Source organism: Tachysurus fulvidraco, chromosome 21 (genome assembly GCF_022655615.1).
Source record: "Tachysurus fulvidraco isolate hzauxx_2018 chromosome 21, HZAU_PFXX_2.0, whole genome shotgun sequence".
Lineage (NCBI taxonomy): Eukaryota > Metazoa > Chordata > Actinopteri > Siluriformes > Bagridae > Tachysurus > Tachysurus fulvidraco.
In genome coordinates, this window is record NC_062538.1 from 5,653,053 (window position 1) to 5,670,747 (window position 17,695).

A 17,695-nucleotide genomic window follows, 5' to 3' on the forward strand; every position below is an offset into this window, starting at 1 on the left:
GCTCTGTTTATTTATTTATTTATTTATTTATTTATTTATTTATTTATTTATTTATGTCTTTAGCTAAAAGGCTTTGGAACAATGCAGAAATCACAGACCAAGGGAAAGCAAAGTGCTTGAGTGCACAGGGCTAGAATTTGTGTGGAATTTCTTTCTTTTATTTTATTTTTTTTTTTTTTTTTTTTTTTTTTTGTGGTTGCAGAAACTAGAAACTAAAAGCAAACATGTCAGCATCCAACAAGTCCTTTTTTTATTAAACAATGGCTGAAAACACAAGCAATATATCTAACACAAAGCTCCCTTCTCCCACAGCGAAGGAGACCGAGTATTCATTTTGACCTTGGAAGAGTGGGTGCAATAACAGGCTCCGTGTTGACAGATCTTCCCAGCTTACTGATATAACACGGTTTTCCGGGCAAACAGAAAATGAAAACAGGAAGAAATCTTCGAGGACACGGAATGGCGGAATGACAGAATAAAAGCAATATTTTGTACGGTCAGACAAATGCAAGACTTCATCTGAATGAGCTGTGGAGAAAGATGTACAACGGAAATTGTTGCCTGCGAAACTGTCGGACGAAAACCTGTGCTCTGTACGTCACGTGCTGCAAGTGAAAAAAAACCTTAAAGCTTGTAATATAGTTACACACCATCGCTCCTCTGACATGACTCATTAGTGCAGAGGTACTGTAAACCGGGTCCCCATGAGCCACATGTATATCCCTAAAGACGTCAGCGTCCCTCGAGTGTACCGGCTATCATGCCGTGCTTACAGCAGATAAACAGTCTTCCTGCTTCTCTTACTACTGTTTCATTAATACTTTATTAGATTATTAGATTTTCTTAGATAATAATTTACTATTTTCCACTAAATAGACACATCCTGTGGAATGGTTTTATTTTTGGACTACAGTGTCTCATTAACTCTTTTTCCCAGAGGCCAAAAACTGGGAATTTGTGTCTGTTTGTTGTATCTGTGTTTAGAACTGAATGTCCCACTCCACAGTGGAGGTTAAAGTCTCATAGGAAAAAGACTCTTGCTGTTTTGCACATTCAATTAATTGCTTTTTCGCAATAACATATTTCAAAATCTCATCCAACTGCTACTAGAACACAAGTGTGTATATATCTTACACCCTCTAAGTAGCAGTAGAAGTATATAATATATAATATACTGTATGATATACGTTTAGCAGAGATGAGGATGCCGAGGTTCTCTTTAGGAGTGACGAGGATGGACAGGGTTAGGAACGAGCACATCAGAGAGACAGCTCAGGTTGGCTGTTTTGAGGACAAGGTCAGAGATTCTAGATTGAGATGGTTTGGACATGTACAGAGGAGGGAGATGGTTATACAGGTAGAAGGAGCTTCCAGGTTAGAGGTCAAGAGGAAAGCCAAAGAGGAGATGTAGGGATGTGTTTTTATGGGGACGTGTTAGTGAGGACGTGAGGAAGAAGTGTTTTGTAAGATGCACTTTATGTGGCTAGGACAACTTACTCAGTCCTCAGCTCAGTGTTACTTTATGTAGCACCATGGTCCTGGAGAAACGCTGTTTCACTTCACTATGTACTGAGACATCACCAGTTAGACTCTGTGATACTAAGGAGATCCGAAGTCCATGATCCTTACACCAATACAACATTTAACTGACTGTATATTACAATCACACCCCCAGTGTCACCCATATGAGGATGGGTTCCCCCTCGAGTCCGGTTCCTCTCAAGGTTTCTTCCTTTACCAATTTAAGGGAGTTTTTCCTTGCCACTGCTGCCTGAGTCACCTCAGACTTGCTCATAGGGGAATAAATACATACACACTGTGAACTATATACATCTAATAATAACCTAGAATTTTTATTCTGTAAATTCTTATTTCTTTTATTATTCGTTATTTCCTTTATCATTAATTATGTTTACCTTCTGCTCTATGTTTATGTTCTGTAAAGCTGCTTTGAGACAATGTCTATTGTAAAAAGCGCTATACAAATAAACTTGAATTGAATTGAATTGAAGCTACTGTATATACAGTCGAAATGACGATAAAAGCTTCTTGACTTCAGATTCTCAGGGCTTTAAGGATTTGTTGTGGTTTTTTTTTATAAGTAATTCTGTTTTTCTTTAACCTACTAGGAGCCAAGAATAAAGTTTCAAGCAAATCCATTTAAATAATGATATGGAAGCCCCAAGCGCTTGTTCATAACCATCTAAAATTTGGAGGCGTTTATCTTCAACCACTAAAATCTGTGTAAGGTCGTCCCAATAGAGGGAAAAACATGTCTCGCACTGAAAGTCCTGACTCAATTTATATCAGACTTGCAGAGATAAAATAATTCAGATGTTTGGAAAATGAAAAGAAGGTCTGGATAGTCGGTTTCCATCCTGCTCGTGGAACAGAACAGCAGTATTAGTGAAAAATTAAGCAGGAGTTGTCATGATGAGAGTCTGAGGTGATTTTCACACTGTATTCTGATCGTTCCCGCCACCTCCGCAACGTTAATCTGGTTTCAGACTCACTTGATTCTGTTGTCAACACAAACGTGCATGACAAACGCCTTTTTATTTTGGTGCTATTTGAAACTTTACAGGAATCACGGCACCGATTCGGTGCGACCGAGCTCACACCGCCTCCTACAGGTAGTCTCAGTTTCTGTGCCGTGCTGTGCTTCCCTGTCCCTGTCCACATGACAGCTTTCTAATTTGTCACGAAAACCTCATGATGAAACTGCAGTGTGAAAGCATCCTTAAGGGAACAGAATTGTCTGTGTTGATTGAGCGAGAGGGATTTTTGTTCTCTCTCTCCCTTAGGATTGACGGTGACACCAGCCAATCGTGTCTGTGAGCTCATGCATGTGAAAGAATGTGCATGTCATGTTCCTCTGAGTGAGTTATGATGCTCCTACCTGTGATGTCGCACGGGGAAACTTTCGAATTCTTTGGTATATTTTGGATTTCGTGGGTATACCTCGGTATTATTTTATTTTAGAGTACTCTGGAATTATTTGATATACTATGAAATACGTTACAATACATTGGAATACTTCGAAGGAAGGCACGGTGGCTTAGTGGTTAGTACGTTCGCCTCACACCTCCAGGGTCGGGGTTCGGTTCCCGCCTCCGCCTTGTGTGTGGAGTTTGCATGTTCTCCCTGTGCCTCGGGGGTTTCCTTGGGGTACTCCGGTTTCCTCCCCTGGTCCAAAGACATGCATAGTAGGTTGATTGGCATCTCTGGAACATTGTCCGTAGTGTGTGTGTGTGAGTGAATGAGAGTGTGTGTGTGCCCTGTGATGGGTTGGCACTCCGTCCAGGGTGTATCCTGCCTCCATGCACGATGACGCCTGGCTCGACGTGACCCGAGGTAGTTCGGATAAGCGGTAGAAAATGAATGAATGAATGAATGAATGGAATACTTCGTGCACTTTATAATTTTTTGGGTGATCATAAGCTTTGGAATATTTTGTATACTTTGGAATTCTTTGGAATTTTTTTCATAAGCTTTTTATATATATTTACTTTTTACTTACCAGAGAACCTTTTTATTGCTAAGGAGTTATGCCTTTTCTCGGTTGTATAAGACCGAAGCTTTCATCTTTTCCTATACACATAGGAGCTGTGGTGTAATATCCCATCCTGAAGTGTCTTCACAGTCTGTACTGCACAGGGACACAAAAGTTTGAGCCGATAAAAAAAAAAAAAACAACGTAGTATGAGTGACAGTAACCTGCGACGTCCATCGCCGCTGACCCCAACGTACAGTAACTGCGGCTGCTCTTTAAGTCCGTAACTGAGATGCGCTGAACGTTTTTCTTAATATCGAGTCTCTCTAATAAATCTTACAGAACGCTTCACCACACTAATGATTAATAATGTATTTTGTATATCTTCTGTGCATAATTAGTCTTAAATTCACGTACAACGTCTGCTTCGGATACGAGCTGTTACTATAGAAATCGCTAACGGATTACAACCAGCGCTTTGAAACGGATTTCATTTACAGCTGGCATTCCTGTCAGAGCTGCTCTTATAAAAAAGTAATCAACACCTCCTGACCAGCCAGAAGCCGATTCAACTCAACGATACGGCGATGGAAGGAAAAAAAATTAAACCATCTGTTTGAAATTTCTTTTTTAATGACAAATTTAGTGAGACTAACATTTGTTTTTCAGAAAATAGATTTGTCACTGAGATAAAAATGTGTTCGGTGAGGGCAGAAAGACAACAACAAATTACATTTGCAACACTTCTAATTATTTGCTGAATAGTTGTCTTGTTGTGTAATCTATTATTTGGAGTCCTTCATTCTGTGCCAAGAGCATTGCCAGTACTGTTGGTGCAGTAAACGTCTAATCACCACCGGTTTGTCTCACGCGAGTCTGGAGACGAGAGAATGTTACCTACTGTAACCTCGCAGGCCGGTGTTATGGCCTAGAGGAACACATAGGCACAATGGTGCTAGTCACTGGTCTAAAAAGGAGTAAAAACAGTCCCTTACTCACTTTCTCTCTCTCTCTCTCTCTCTCTCTCTCTCTCTCTCTCTTTCCCACACACACACAAACTCGTTCTTGGCAAGCACCTCAGCTTGGAGTGTAAACCCAGACTAATTTGTGTTGATAAAAGAGACAGACTCTAAGCCTGCATTATTTACTCCTCAGGAAAAGATGGCTGTGTTCTCAGCAACCTCACCTTCCCTAAAGCCAGGCTGAATGGCAGGCCTGTGACTAAGTTAACACACTGGACGTGCGCATGATTCACAACAGATCTATTAAATGCTGATTAAATCTTCCTCTTTTTTGGCTTTCAAACGACATTTCTGGTTACATAATAAAGCAGTGGGTGGCATGAGTATCATCACTGCCTCACAGCTCCGACATCGCCGCTTTGATCCTGCGCTCGAGTTCCCACTGTCTGTCTGTTACTATCTTTTGCATGCTCTCACAATGGTCATCCTCTGGGTTCTCTGGTTTCCTCCAACTGTCTGAATATCTGAAGGTAGACAGACTGGAAATGCTTTACTGCAACCTTGATCATTATAAAGCACTTACTTAAGATAAACGAATGATTAAACTATAAAACTTGTCTCCACCCCCTAACGAGTCTAGTCTTTCTTCGTGTACTAGAATTCTCTTTAAATATACATTTCATACAGAAAAGAAGCTACTGGAAAAAATTTGGAATTACTCTGAACTTGTTTTTTTCAGTGCTAATACGATTGATAGAAACCCTACAACTAGAAAAACACTGCCCTAATGAAGACATCACATTAATAAGAATCTCAGGCAGACGGATGGATGGACAACCTGAACCAACCTGATGGGCGATGAAGGCATTCGGAATCCAATTCCAGTCTTTTCCATTTGCTACAGGATCAGTTTAATATTTTTTCTTTTTCTGATATCCAGTAAACTCATATTTACACCCTCAAAACCAGGTTCAGGGTGTCGTATAAGAATCACTTATAGTGACTATTCATGTCAGGTTTATGTCAGATGTTATTAAACAATATTAAAGGCAGGGTCTCTGATTTTTGAGAAATGCTTCAGAAAACGGAGTCGGAACGACAAACTAAAAATCAAAACAAAAATCAAAACAAACGTTTAGCCAATGAGCAGAAAGGGGCGGGGCTTGTCAATATGGGTGGAGAGAGTGTTCAGTGCGCATGTGTGACATTAGCAGAAAGCGGTTTTAACACTGACATGGAGGATAAAAACAAAGAAAGAAAGCGAAGAAACGCTAAACGCTGTTACTACACAAAACACGGTTGTAGCTGCCTCTCTACATTACTACGATAGAAAAGAGGTGTTATTTGTGTACTAACAGCATTTAGCTCAGGAGTTATTGACTCGGAAAACTCCAATCTGTGAATATGTGGCCAACTTCCTGATTAACACGTCCTACTTCTTGCCTTATCGTAAGCCTTTCTTCTCTTTCTTTCTTTGTTTTTATCCTCCATGTCAATGTTAAAACCGCTTTCTGCTAATGTCACACATGCGCACTGAACACTCTCTCCGCCGCATATTCACAAGACCCGCCCCTTTCTGCTCATTGGCTACACGTTTGTTTTGATTTTTGTTTTGATTTTTACTTCGTCGTTCCGACTCAGTTTTCTGAAACATTTCTCAAAAATCGGAGACCCTGCCTTTAAGGTAAATGTAGAACTAGAAACAAAAGAATAGATCTGTAAAAAGGAATCGAACTTTTATTAAAACCTGTTCGCCTTTATCAAACCCAGATCTGCACCACACTCTGTTTGACCTTCTAGAGCGACTCCACTCGACTTGTCCCTCCATTCCTCAAGATACAAGGAAGACATCCACTAAGATGCACCCAACTGGTAGAATAAACTTACCCTGTCTGCCCAAACAGCTGAGTCACTGCCTGCCTACAAATCTTCACCAAGCACTGATATAAGCAGTAAAATGCAAAAATCATACTGTACTATTTTGTTGCTGCACTAAGCCTTTGTGCTGTACTCTGTAACAGGGTTTAGCCATGATTAAAGTCACAAGATTCACACTTTCTTCCCATTCTGATGCTTGAACATTAACCGAAACTCTTGACCTGAATCTGCACGACTTTATGCACCGAGCTGCTGCCTCATGACTGAATAACTGCAAAATGTTCCTAATAAAGTGGACAGTGAGTGTATATCATGAAAAGATGTAATATTTTTGTCATATCGCCCATCGCTAGATGTACTGTAATAACTTGAATTAGCACCATGTTAAATAATGTAATAAAAACAAACCATAGTTAAAAATAGCAATATAAAAACAATGGGATGTTTCCTTAATGTACAAATACTGAGATAATCAACTTTTTTCTCAGGTTCTGGCCTTCTGTAATCTAATCATAAACTGGACTCTGAAATAATGTAAAAGCAAGAAAAATAAAGAAATGGATCTAAAAATTTGAGGTAAAAAAAGAAAGCATGACTAAGAAATGTAATAGACAAACGAACGGGTCTGAATATGCCTTGAAGTGAAACAGAGAGAGAGAGAGAGAGAGAGAGAGAGAGAGAGAGAGAGAGAGAGAGAGAGAGAGAGAGAGAGAGAGAGAGAGAGAGAGAGAGAGAGCAGGTCATAAATATAAAATGGTGACAGTCTATGGAGTGCTTAACAAACTGATAATAAACCCTCAGATCAATTCTGTATTTAACAGCGACGCCAGTAAAGGCAGGCAAAATGGCACTGTACGAAAGATATCATCTCCTGTTCTTCTAATGCTAGAAGTCTTAACAGCTGCATTTGAAACTAACAGCAGGTTAGACAGCAGTGACTGACAGAGAGCAACAATTACAGGAAATTGTGCTGTAGGGGTGTTACGGTTGAACATTTCACTGTATGATGAATCTGGTCTATAAATGCTGGTGGTGGGAATGAAGAAAAAAAAAAAAAAAACAGAATTTATACCAAGATCTTTGCGCATTTAAACAATATCACACAAGCGAGAGTAAATGAATTTATATCCGTACAGCCTGCCAGCCGAACGTACGCATATTAATCATTTTTAATTAATATCTACTAAGAGACAGTTTGGACGCAGTATGTCCAAACATTCTGTTTGTTTTTGCTCCGCTGGTGGAAACAGATCCGATCCGGGAAGAAGCCACATGTGGGTTAGATACCATCCCTTCTTCTGTTTCATCTTCATTTGACTAGCTTTAAGTCAAAAGTGATATTCCTGAAAAGTATTGTTTGCCAAGTCTGCTGATATTGTTGCTAATCTCACTGTACATTTACAGCCTTATCCTGAGAGACTTCCATTAATCTCATTTATACAACTGAGCAATGGGACAGCGATGGCAGCCTGGGGTGTTGTAGCCTAGTGGCTAAGGTGATGGATTACAGATCAGAAGGTTGAGAATTCAAATCCGAGTCCACCAAGCTGCTGCCGCTGGGCCCCTGAGCAAGGCCCTTAACCCTCAATTGCTCAATTGTGTAAAATGAGCTAAAAATGTAAGTCACTCTGGATAAGGGCGTCTGCCAAATGCTGTAAATGTAAATGGTGGTCGTGGGATTTGAGCTACCAACTTCAGCAGTAGTCCGACAACTTAACCACTGCTGTCTGAGTCACCTCAGACTTGCTCATTGGGGATAAATACATATACATACATACACACTGAACTATATACTGTATATCTTGAATTTTTACTATATTAATTCTTTATATTTCTCTTTATGTTTACCTTCTGCTCTATGTTTATGTTCTGTAAAGCTGCTTTGAGACAAAGCCCATTGTAAAAAGCGCTATACAAATAAACTTGAATTGAATTGAATTGAATTGAAATAACCACTGAGCAACCCTTTCCTACTGTACAAAGTACAGCTCGAACCACATCAACAAGTTTGCTGAAAAGATGACTGTGGTGGGTCTCACCAGCAAGCGCTATGAGTCAGCATACAGACAGGAGGTGAAACAGAGAACAGCCTGGTTTAGAGCCAACAACCGGTCTCTGAATGTAGACAAAACAAAAGATAGTTGTTGACTTTAGGTGAACACAGAGCGCCCATTCTCCTCTGAACATTGACAGATTCTACATCGATCGACGGATCCTCCGTCGATTACTTGACGTTCACCTGCCGGAGAACTTCAAAAATGCCCAGCAGCGTCTCTTTGTTCAAAAAGCCGAGAATCTCCACACTTTTTCCTTACCGTATTTTACTATCGATGGCATACTGAGCAGCTGCAGATCTGCCGTCTGGAAAAAGGCACCGAAGCATTCGGGCCCTCAAAACCAGACTGTATAACAGATTCTTCCCCCAAGCCATCAGACTCCTTAATTCTCATACCAACACACATACATATACAGATACAGATAACTTTTACTCTGTATTCTGAAAAAAAAAAAAAAACATTAAGTGTAGAAAGAAAACTTTGTCAAATTTTAAGACTGAATCCACAACATCTGTATAATAACATAATGTGTCCTGAAGACAGGAAGCCTAACAGCATGTCTTGGCTGTGATTAGAAAATCCCACAAATTCCCTCTTTCACTGAACATATTGTTTGCTTTAAGTTCAGTTCATGTGATTTGCTTTGCTTTGCTTTGCAGTTACTGCATTTTGATGCTGATTGCTGGAGTCACCCTAACAGATCACTGTCTCTTGTGTGCTGCATATAACCACGCTTTACTTTACGGATCATCTATAAAAAAGGGCTTTAACGATTGGCCGTGAGCAGAAAACATCTTAGTAATGGTTACAAATTGTTATGAGTGTATATAAAGAGAAAAAAACAACAAAAAACAACCTAGATCTGAGCCTTGAGGTACACCACAGAAAATGAGCGCAGAGAAAAGGGGAACTAATCTTATCTTTCAGACATCGGATATCATCAAGGCCAAGCTTGTGGAAACAATGCAATGATTCAAGGATAAAGTAGTACTGTAACTCTAAAAGCAGCACTGAGCTGCATCATGACTGTTAACAAAGAGCAGAACATCTCTAAGCACTTTATAGGACAGTTTCTGTTTTGTGGTTTATTCGCTGATGGGTTTAATGTTTTTTTTTATAAGGTTTTAGTTATAGGTTAAACTCGTATTCTTTGTGGCTTATATGAAAGTTACATCGCTGATTAAAGGAGCTCCCTGGAGGACCGATGGTTTAAACAGCGTTGTACGTTTTATGCAGTTTTTTTTTTGCGACTTAATAAGCATGGCTGTGATTCATTAGCATTAGCATGAGAGATGATTTACATGCTAGAGGACAATGTGTAATTCATCCCATTGGCCTACTTTCCCATTCTGGTAGAAAAGGCCTACAGGTTTCATGAGGAGCGCTACAGTTTGAGAGTGAATCAAACCATCGGTATCAACAATTTCACAAAGAAAGCTAGCTATGGGCTTGCTAAATGCCAGAAAGACGTTGAGTGAATTAATTCCAGCTCGTCACACGTTCTGATACGGCGACAAATCTTCTGTGGATGTCCACGTAATTAGCTGCTTCTGTTTGATGAGCTCAAACAATTCCATCAAGGATTTGTTGAATCGGTAGAGGGAGACAGGAAATACGGCTTGACTCTTGATTATAGGAATAATTCTCTGTTTGGTCTGTGTGTAACTCTTATGAGGGAATAATCCCTAAAAGTAAAAGGGACTTACAGTACGGCAAGAGAGAATCAATTGTTCCCCTCGACACTGTATTATAACAGCATAATACAATTTGCTCTTAAAACTTTGGGTGGAAAAAGCGCCTGGTGTCAGAGTCCGCATATCTCTGTTTCTCCGAGTAAATATTTGGGCATAATTCAAAGTATACATGCTAAATTTCTGCTTTTCTTGACACTGCCATCACCTCACTGGAGAGGAGATAAACACTTCACACACACACACACACACACACACACACACACACACACACACACACACACACACACAGCTTCCAAATTGGTATTCTGAGGCTGATTCGAGCAAAAAGCCAAGCATGAGTCACTGCCACCATCCATACTTCAGTTAGAAAAAGACATACTGACTGAATGCATTTCCGTACAGAGCCATGGAGATTTATTGTTATGTTTCATACTTTTATAATGACAGTGCTTTGTGACATCTCCAAAGATCTGACATGCTGCCGAATGACCATAATTAGCCTCCACACGGTATGGTACCTTGAATGCTTCCTAGACACATGGTAACCACTCGACATCAAATTAACATGAACCGGTCTGCTGATGTGCGTCGTACTTTCTATAATATGCATAGAATAAACTTAGATGTAGTGTCTGCTTTTAAAACTGTCTGCAATATTCTGCAGATTTATGATGCTTTGTATTAAGAAGGCAACGATACCGAAACTGCTAATGGGCCGATGCCATGCTGATTTACTTCTACATTCTATATTAACACATGATATAATGTGATAGCCTAGTTTACGTTGTAGCGTTAGCGAACAGACGGCACAGATCGAACAGGCGACATTGTGGACATCGACAAACTGCAATCTTCCTACGACACAAGTAACCTGCTAAAACGTCTTAGCGAACGGTACACTTAGTTGAACGTTACATTTAATAAAGAGTGTCAGGGCGGCCAACCCGAAAGCACGAAACGGCGTCGGTGGGTGAGGTCGTTTAAAATAGCACTGTGAATTGCTCCCGCGTGAAGGGACGTGTGCTGAGATTCTGTTGCTTGTGAGAGCACTTCAGTTCAGCGAGCACTGAGCACGAATCACACATGGACACTTCTGCACTTTGTTCACCAAGCAAGCAACACCGTGATTAAAATAAATGTCTACAGAAAATGCTAGGTGAGTGAAAATCATTGCTATTATTGTTGCTTGCACGATGATGGCAGTGAGGCATATTTTATGTTTCACTGCCATGGGGATGTGGTAGCCTAGTGGTTAAGGTGTTGTGCTAATAATCGGAAGGTTGTGAGTTCGATTCCTACGTCCACCGAGCTGCCACTGCTGGGCCCCTGAGCAAGGCCCTTTACGCTCTGTTGTATAAAAATGAGATAAAAAATGTAAATCGCTCTGGATATATTTTACAGTTGTACTGATGTGATTTTCCAGAGCGCCTTTTCTCCATTGCAGCTGTACATGTTCTGAGGGAACAAACGTGGCTAGCTAATAAACTTCATTTATCCGCCATTATAAAGGATCGACATATTGGCATGAACATGCAAGTGTGTACTTTTCATGTAGGTTAAACTGGGAAAAATATAAGCATAGCTAAAGAGCATGTATCTCTTGTATGTGTTAGAAATCCTTGTCTGTCACTCGCAAATTAAAATGAACGTGTGATCCCAACGCAGCATTTATTTCGTAAACTGAAATAGCATCAGAGTGTAGATATGTGACTCGCAAGCACACTTTATAAGGGGTGTATTCAAAATGGCGTATTCGGCCATGCATCTAAGTCGTGAATCCAATGTAATGATGTTTTGGAAAGTTGCAACTGTAAACCTAGCCATGGGCAGAAGGCAGCTCTTCACTAACAAGACTGTTTCATTATTCCAAAAAAAGCCTGGACTCCCACATGGTCTCTGCTCAGCAGTCTTACTGGAACTCCAGCTGAGCAAAAAAGAACGATAAAGAAAACACTCACCCAAATCATTAATAATAAGGAACTTCTAAATCTGTAGAGTACCTTCAGGGACAAATGGTTAACCTTTATTATACCATGTACTGACTTTGTGGAGTTTGTCAAATGTCATGAATATTCATGTGGGTGCATATTTCTAGCCAGACTTACCTTCAGTGCAGTACTTTCCCTTGTAGCCAGTGTTGGTGCAGTCACACAGGACATCGCTCTGGTAGACAGAACAGTGCCCTCCATTGCTACAGGGGTTCTGCTTGGTGCAAAGGTACTCCAGATCAATCTTCACACCCTGGCTGTCCAGAAGGACAGGAGCAGATTCTCCTAGCTTTAGGTTGGCAATCAGGCCCCGGAACGGAGGCTCGTACTTGACAGTGCTTGAGGTAAGCGCCGAAAGGCGTACATCGGGGGGAATTCCACCCACAAACAGGTCGCTTGCCACAACCATCTCCTTACGCTTGGATTTGACCTCAGCGACCTTGGCCTCGCTGTCCACCGTCAGCGTGGTGTGGCGGTAGTTGCGCACCAGCTGCACTCGGTGCCAGCGCTGATCACTGACAGGTGTCTCCATGTGGAGCGTAGCAGGCTCACCACAGTGCAGGGCAAAACGCAACAGCAGGCGACCGTCGCTGATCAGCAGCTCCAGGAAGTCACAGTTGCCACCATCATCCAGATAAAGTAGGACGGATTCGCTCACGTTGGTCTTCATCGCAAAGCTCAGTTCACCCGTACCGCCAGCTTCCCAACGCCCATAACGTGCCCACTGGCCTGGCAGGCCATCAAACTCCAGTGCCAGTGATGAAGCCGCCAGCAGTAACAGCAGCACCAAGATCCGCAGTCGCCTCCCACTACACCTCCACTTCCTTGCCATCATCGTTGACGCACGCTCCTAAATCCTGCTTTTTTAATGTTCTGTTTCTCCACAGCAGAGGAGAAATGTATTCCCAGTGTGGTGTGTTAATGTATTTGGCCTTTTCAAAAATAGCACTGTACAAATAGATGGCCTCAGATTCTAAAACTCCCTAGTAACGGTTTCTTTTGACTTTATTCTCCATCCTGATTTCCAGTATTTCCATGAAAGGATACATTTAGGGAAAAGTCCTCCAAGATCCGGGTCTGATTCAAAATATTACTCGATTCCACATGTTCTGTTCGCAACGATCCGCATTTAGATGAACAATGAATTGGGTTTCATTCGTCGTCGGTTTGTTTGCATTTGGAACGCATGACTTTCATTAACTCTTCTACTGTTCCATCCAGAGACAGTCTGCCAATGTTCCACTGATCAAAGACACATCACAGCGGGGATAGATGCCATTACCACAATCCTCTGTTGCCCAGGCCTGTAAGAAAGCAAGCAAATAACATGTTAAATCCTCATTAGTATCTATGGATAAACACCAGAAAAACCAGCAAAGCAAAGTAATAATAGATCAAAAAATATCATTTGTATTCCTGCCACCAGTCCTTTCATTAGCTATGTTCTATGTTTGATCAAATGGACAGCAAAATATCTATTCTAATCTAGAATATTAGATCTTTTTTATTAGAAGAAGAGAAGAAGTAAAAAAAAAATTCAATGTTTAATATTATGTTCCCTTATTAATAGAAAAATTCCATCATCTGATACCAAGTGAGTCAATGGGGCTTTTTACACCTGGTCACTTCAAGCGTTTCCTGTGATCCGATAGCTATCCGATGGTAAAAAGACCAGGTCTAAATGTCCTCCGAAACGTTTTCGAGACGGATATAAACCCGATGGTTCAAACCACTTCAGGATGTGGTCTGGGACGTGTTTCAGATGAAACTGGACAGGTGTAAATGCATGTGGTTGTTCAAGCCACATACGTCAGCGCTATACTCCTCCCAAATGGAAGTACGTCACTCGCAGGTGATCTTTCATCCAGGCGTCTCGTCGGGACTTAAAATGCGCTGCTGCCGCCGGCGACAATGCAGCAAACAGTAAATGCTGTTCCATTTCAATTACCCCGGATATCAGGTCAAATATATTTGCATTTTGGGCGGGAGTAAAAAGACAGGATCGATATCCGATTCGCCAAGACGTATTTATGTGACCTAATGTAAATGGAACAGTTTTAACAAATCAGATAGCTATCGGATCAGAGAAAACACATGACGTGACCAGGTGTAAAAAGGCCCATAATGACGTAATTCTTCTGTACGCCGTCACACCTATGAACAAAACACATGAAATGACTGACAATCTGGATGCACATCAATTAATTATGGCAAACAAGTGAATGCTTAGAGCAAACTCTTCTAAGAATAAAAGTAATACTGATAAAGAATCCTATTGCGTTTAAACCGTGTCTACCGGATCAGTATCAAATAGTGTATCAAGTGAGTGCCAAGGAAAGGTAGTCAAGCAGAGAAACTGTTATACAGGAGAGCAGTTCGGTTTAGCGAGCACTGGGCGCTGAGGTACGGTATACGTACTTCCAGGGTTTAACACTATGCTAAATTTATTTTCATCAACATCATTACATAAACCTTCTGAAAACAAGACAGGTCCCATGACTCCGTTGTGGTGGCAACTAGAAACCAAACCGTTCATGTTACCGTCTTAAGATGTTATTCAGCTCTCTTGCATGCAAACCAGAGAAGCATGAAGAGAGCTAAATAACATCTTAGCTGGTGTCTCTGATTCTACTCGTACTCAGTCTGAAGATATGGTCCAGATGCAGTCTTAGTTCACAGTGTACTGTAGATCATAGGTTTTGCAAAATGCCATCAAATTACTGAGGAATATTTATCATCTACTGCATGCTCATTAGAGTCATTTAAACATGAACACGAAGCTTGTGTAGAGGGACAAATCATGGCATCCTGTTTTAGGCTAAAAAGTATAAAAGACCTTCAGAAAGTGAGAAGCATCCAGACCCATCTCTGGTCTCATCATCTTCAATAAGAATTAGATCCTGTACAATAAACTCGGCTTCACACAGCCTGAGAAATTAACTCCATCAAACTAATTGGGAGTCTTATTTCTCATTTGCTGGAAAATTAATGAGTGCAATCGTGCACAATACTTCCTTAAAGACCTCGAAAGTGATAAAAGCAGCTTTCTGTCTGTCGACTGTGGTGTCTTCTCCTTGGGGGATAACTTTCCAATAAACGCTGTAGAAAACCACTTTTTTTTTTTTTTTGCACCGTTGTCTAAAACATTCTCAGTGTAGAAATGCAGGGAAACAATGAAACAGATGTGACGTATCTAGAGAAAGTCGTCCCTGTGGAAAGCTCTGCGTTTTGTGCAGGAGCCATAGGACTTAGTAACTATTAATGTCTTTCATGCAGCTTGCAGTGGTGTACATCAGCTGTTCTGCACAAAAGAAAAGGGATGGGAGGGGAAATGAGACACTTCCAGAATAATTGGAATGAAAAGTAGTTCAATTTAGATCAGATTGCCTCCTATGACAGTCGGTCCTTTGCCAATTCAGATATATCATCCATGTAATTTCTTTTTTAACACAGGAGATGAGCAGTGGGTTAAATTTTCTCTGGGATTATAAACTCTCGACAGAAAAAACTCCACAAATAAATAAATAAATAAATAAATAAATAAATAAATAAATAAATAAATAAATAAATAAATAAGGCGTGTTGTTTCGGACACACAGAGCATCACATAAAGCATTGAGTTATGCTTCACTTTTCCTTCATACCTCATACAGCACCAGCACGTGTTCGCTCGGCGTATTTCTCATTTGGAACTGAAGAGATATAGCCTTGTTAAACACAATGTACATTTTAATTACGGCTATGTTAGGATTCCAAATAGAGACAAATACCATCCTTGTGCCTTCTCTCGCTCTCTCTCTCCTTCTGCTCAGTCTTTGTCATTAAGGTCATTATCTGCCCTTGAGCATGATGCATCACTTCATCATGGAGCATAATGATGAGCAGAGTCGGGGAGCCAGACCTAACAAAACGTTCTGCGTGTTTTCCTGTAGTCATGGCGGCACAAGTCTTCTGTATGGCACCGTTGCCAGGGTTATAATGATATATAACCACCTATTCAAAGGACGGCATCTTTTAACGTAATTAATATCTAATGTGTCTGTAGAGTATGTGATTATCATGGTGAAGTATTTCTCTGTGTTTTACGGAACCGAGAAAACAAACGGAAACCCAGGCTACTCGAAAAATCACTGAAAACAAATGCTTAAGATTTGATGATTTAATATCAATATAATAATTTTATACTGTGTATATACTAATAATATATTTTTTTAAATAATCGCAAACTGACTTGGAGCTGCTGGTTTGAAATGGCATTGTTTTACTTAAATTAAGTTTCAATAAATTAAATTAAAACAATAAATTAATCCATCAAATTAAGTAAAGTTTCATCTAATTTAATTTCATTTAAATAATGATGTTTATTGGCATAAATGTTTTCCTTTTTATTCTCCATTCATATATTTTTTATATTAAGAGATTACTTTTAATAGACAAAATATAAAATAGCTATAGTTTTTTTTTGTGCTTTTGCTAGAAATGTTACCTTCTTTTTCCTATTCTTTTGGTTTATTGCAATGTTTTTCATGTACAACATTATTCAAATACAATTTTTATTCATCTCCAAAGATAAAAAAAAATACATAATTAAATAAATAAAAATCAGAAAAGAGAAAATGGCAAACCACAAGAAATTCAAAAGAAAACATATAAGTAACACCTTTAACACCACAGAAATCTGCCCATGTCAGGACTCAGCCCGGACTTTGGCCACGTGTTCTTGTTTATGTTCCCTGTCACGTGTCGTCCCTGCCCTCCTTTACTCCTCCCCGTCTCTGCACACCTGTTCCTCATGTGTTCATTGTCTTGTCTATTTAACTGTGCCGTGTTGCCTTGACTAGCGCAGAATCCTCTGGTGTATTTGGTTGTCGTCTGATGCCGTGTCTGTGTCTTTGGTTCATGTTTTTAGTTATTTAAACCTGTTTATTTTACGCTATTCTGCAGTTGGGTCTGTTTTTACCCCTGCGTTACTGACAGCCCAACATCAAACCCACCAACCCCTAACTTTGGCAATCCATAAAGTCAGTCAATCCATCAATCCCTTCATCATCCATCCATCCATCCACCTATCCATCCATCTAGATAATCCACTCACTAAACCTAGCTAATCCACCCTCAACATACTCTACTCTGCCCAGGAACCAATGATCAAGTGATAATCATTAAGTGAGAATTTATATTGTAATTACAAGATAAAGAATTCAATTAATTACAGACAGACAGACAGACAGACAGACAGACAGACAGACAGACAGACAGATAGATAGATAGATAGATAGACAGACAGACAGACAGACAGACAGACAGACAGATAGATAGATAGATAGATAGACAGACAGACAGACAGACAGACAGACAGACAGACAGACAGATAGATAGACACACAGACAGACAGACAGATAGACAGACAGACAGACAGACAGACAGACAGACAGACAGATAGATAGATAGATAGATAGATAGATAGATAGATAGATAGATAGATAGATAGATAGATAGATAGACACACAGACAGACAGACAGACAGACAGACAGATAGATAGATAGATAGATAGATAGATAGATAGATAGATAGATAGATAGATAGATAGATAGATAGATAGATAGATAGATAGATAGATAG

General features: G+C 40.1%; 1 protein-coding gene across 4 annotated transcripts in view; it reads right to left on the bottom strand.

The window, feature by feature from the left end:
- nrxn2a (neurexin 2a) overlaps window positions 1-17,695 on the bottom strand; it is a 367,204-nt gene that overhangs the window by 285,185 nt on the left and 64,324 nt on the right. For all 4 annotated transcript variants that reach the window (XM_047805716.1, XM_047805715.1, XM_047805717.1 and 1 more), the window contains exon 2: window positions 12,190-13,376. In XM_047805716.1, coding sequence (XP_047661672.1) covers window positions 12,190-12,907 — 718 coding nt within the window. In that variant the 5' untranslated portion in view covers window positions 12,908-13,376. The remainder of the gene's footprint in view (window positions 1-12,189; window positions 13,377-17,695) is intronic.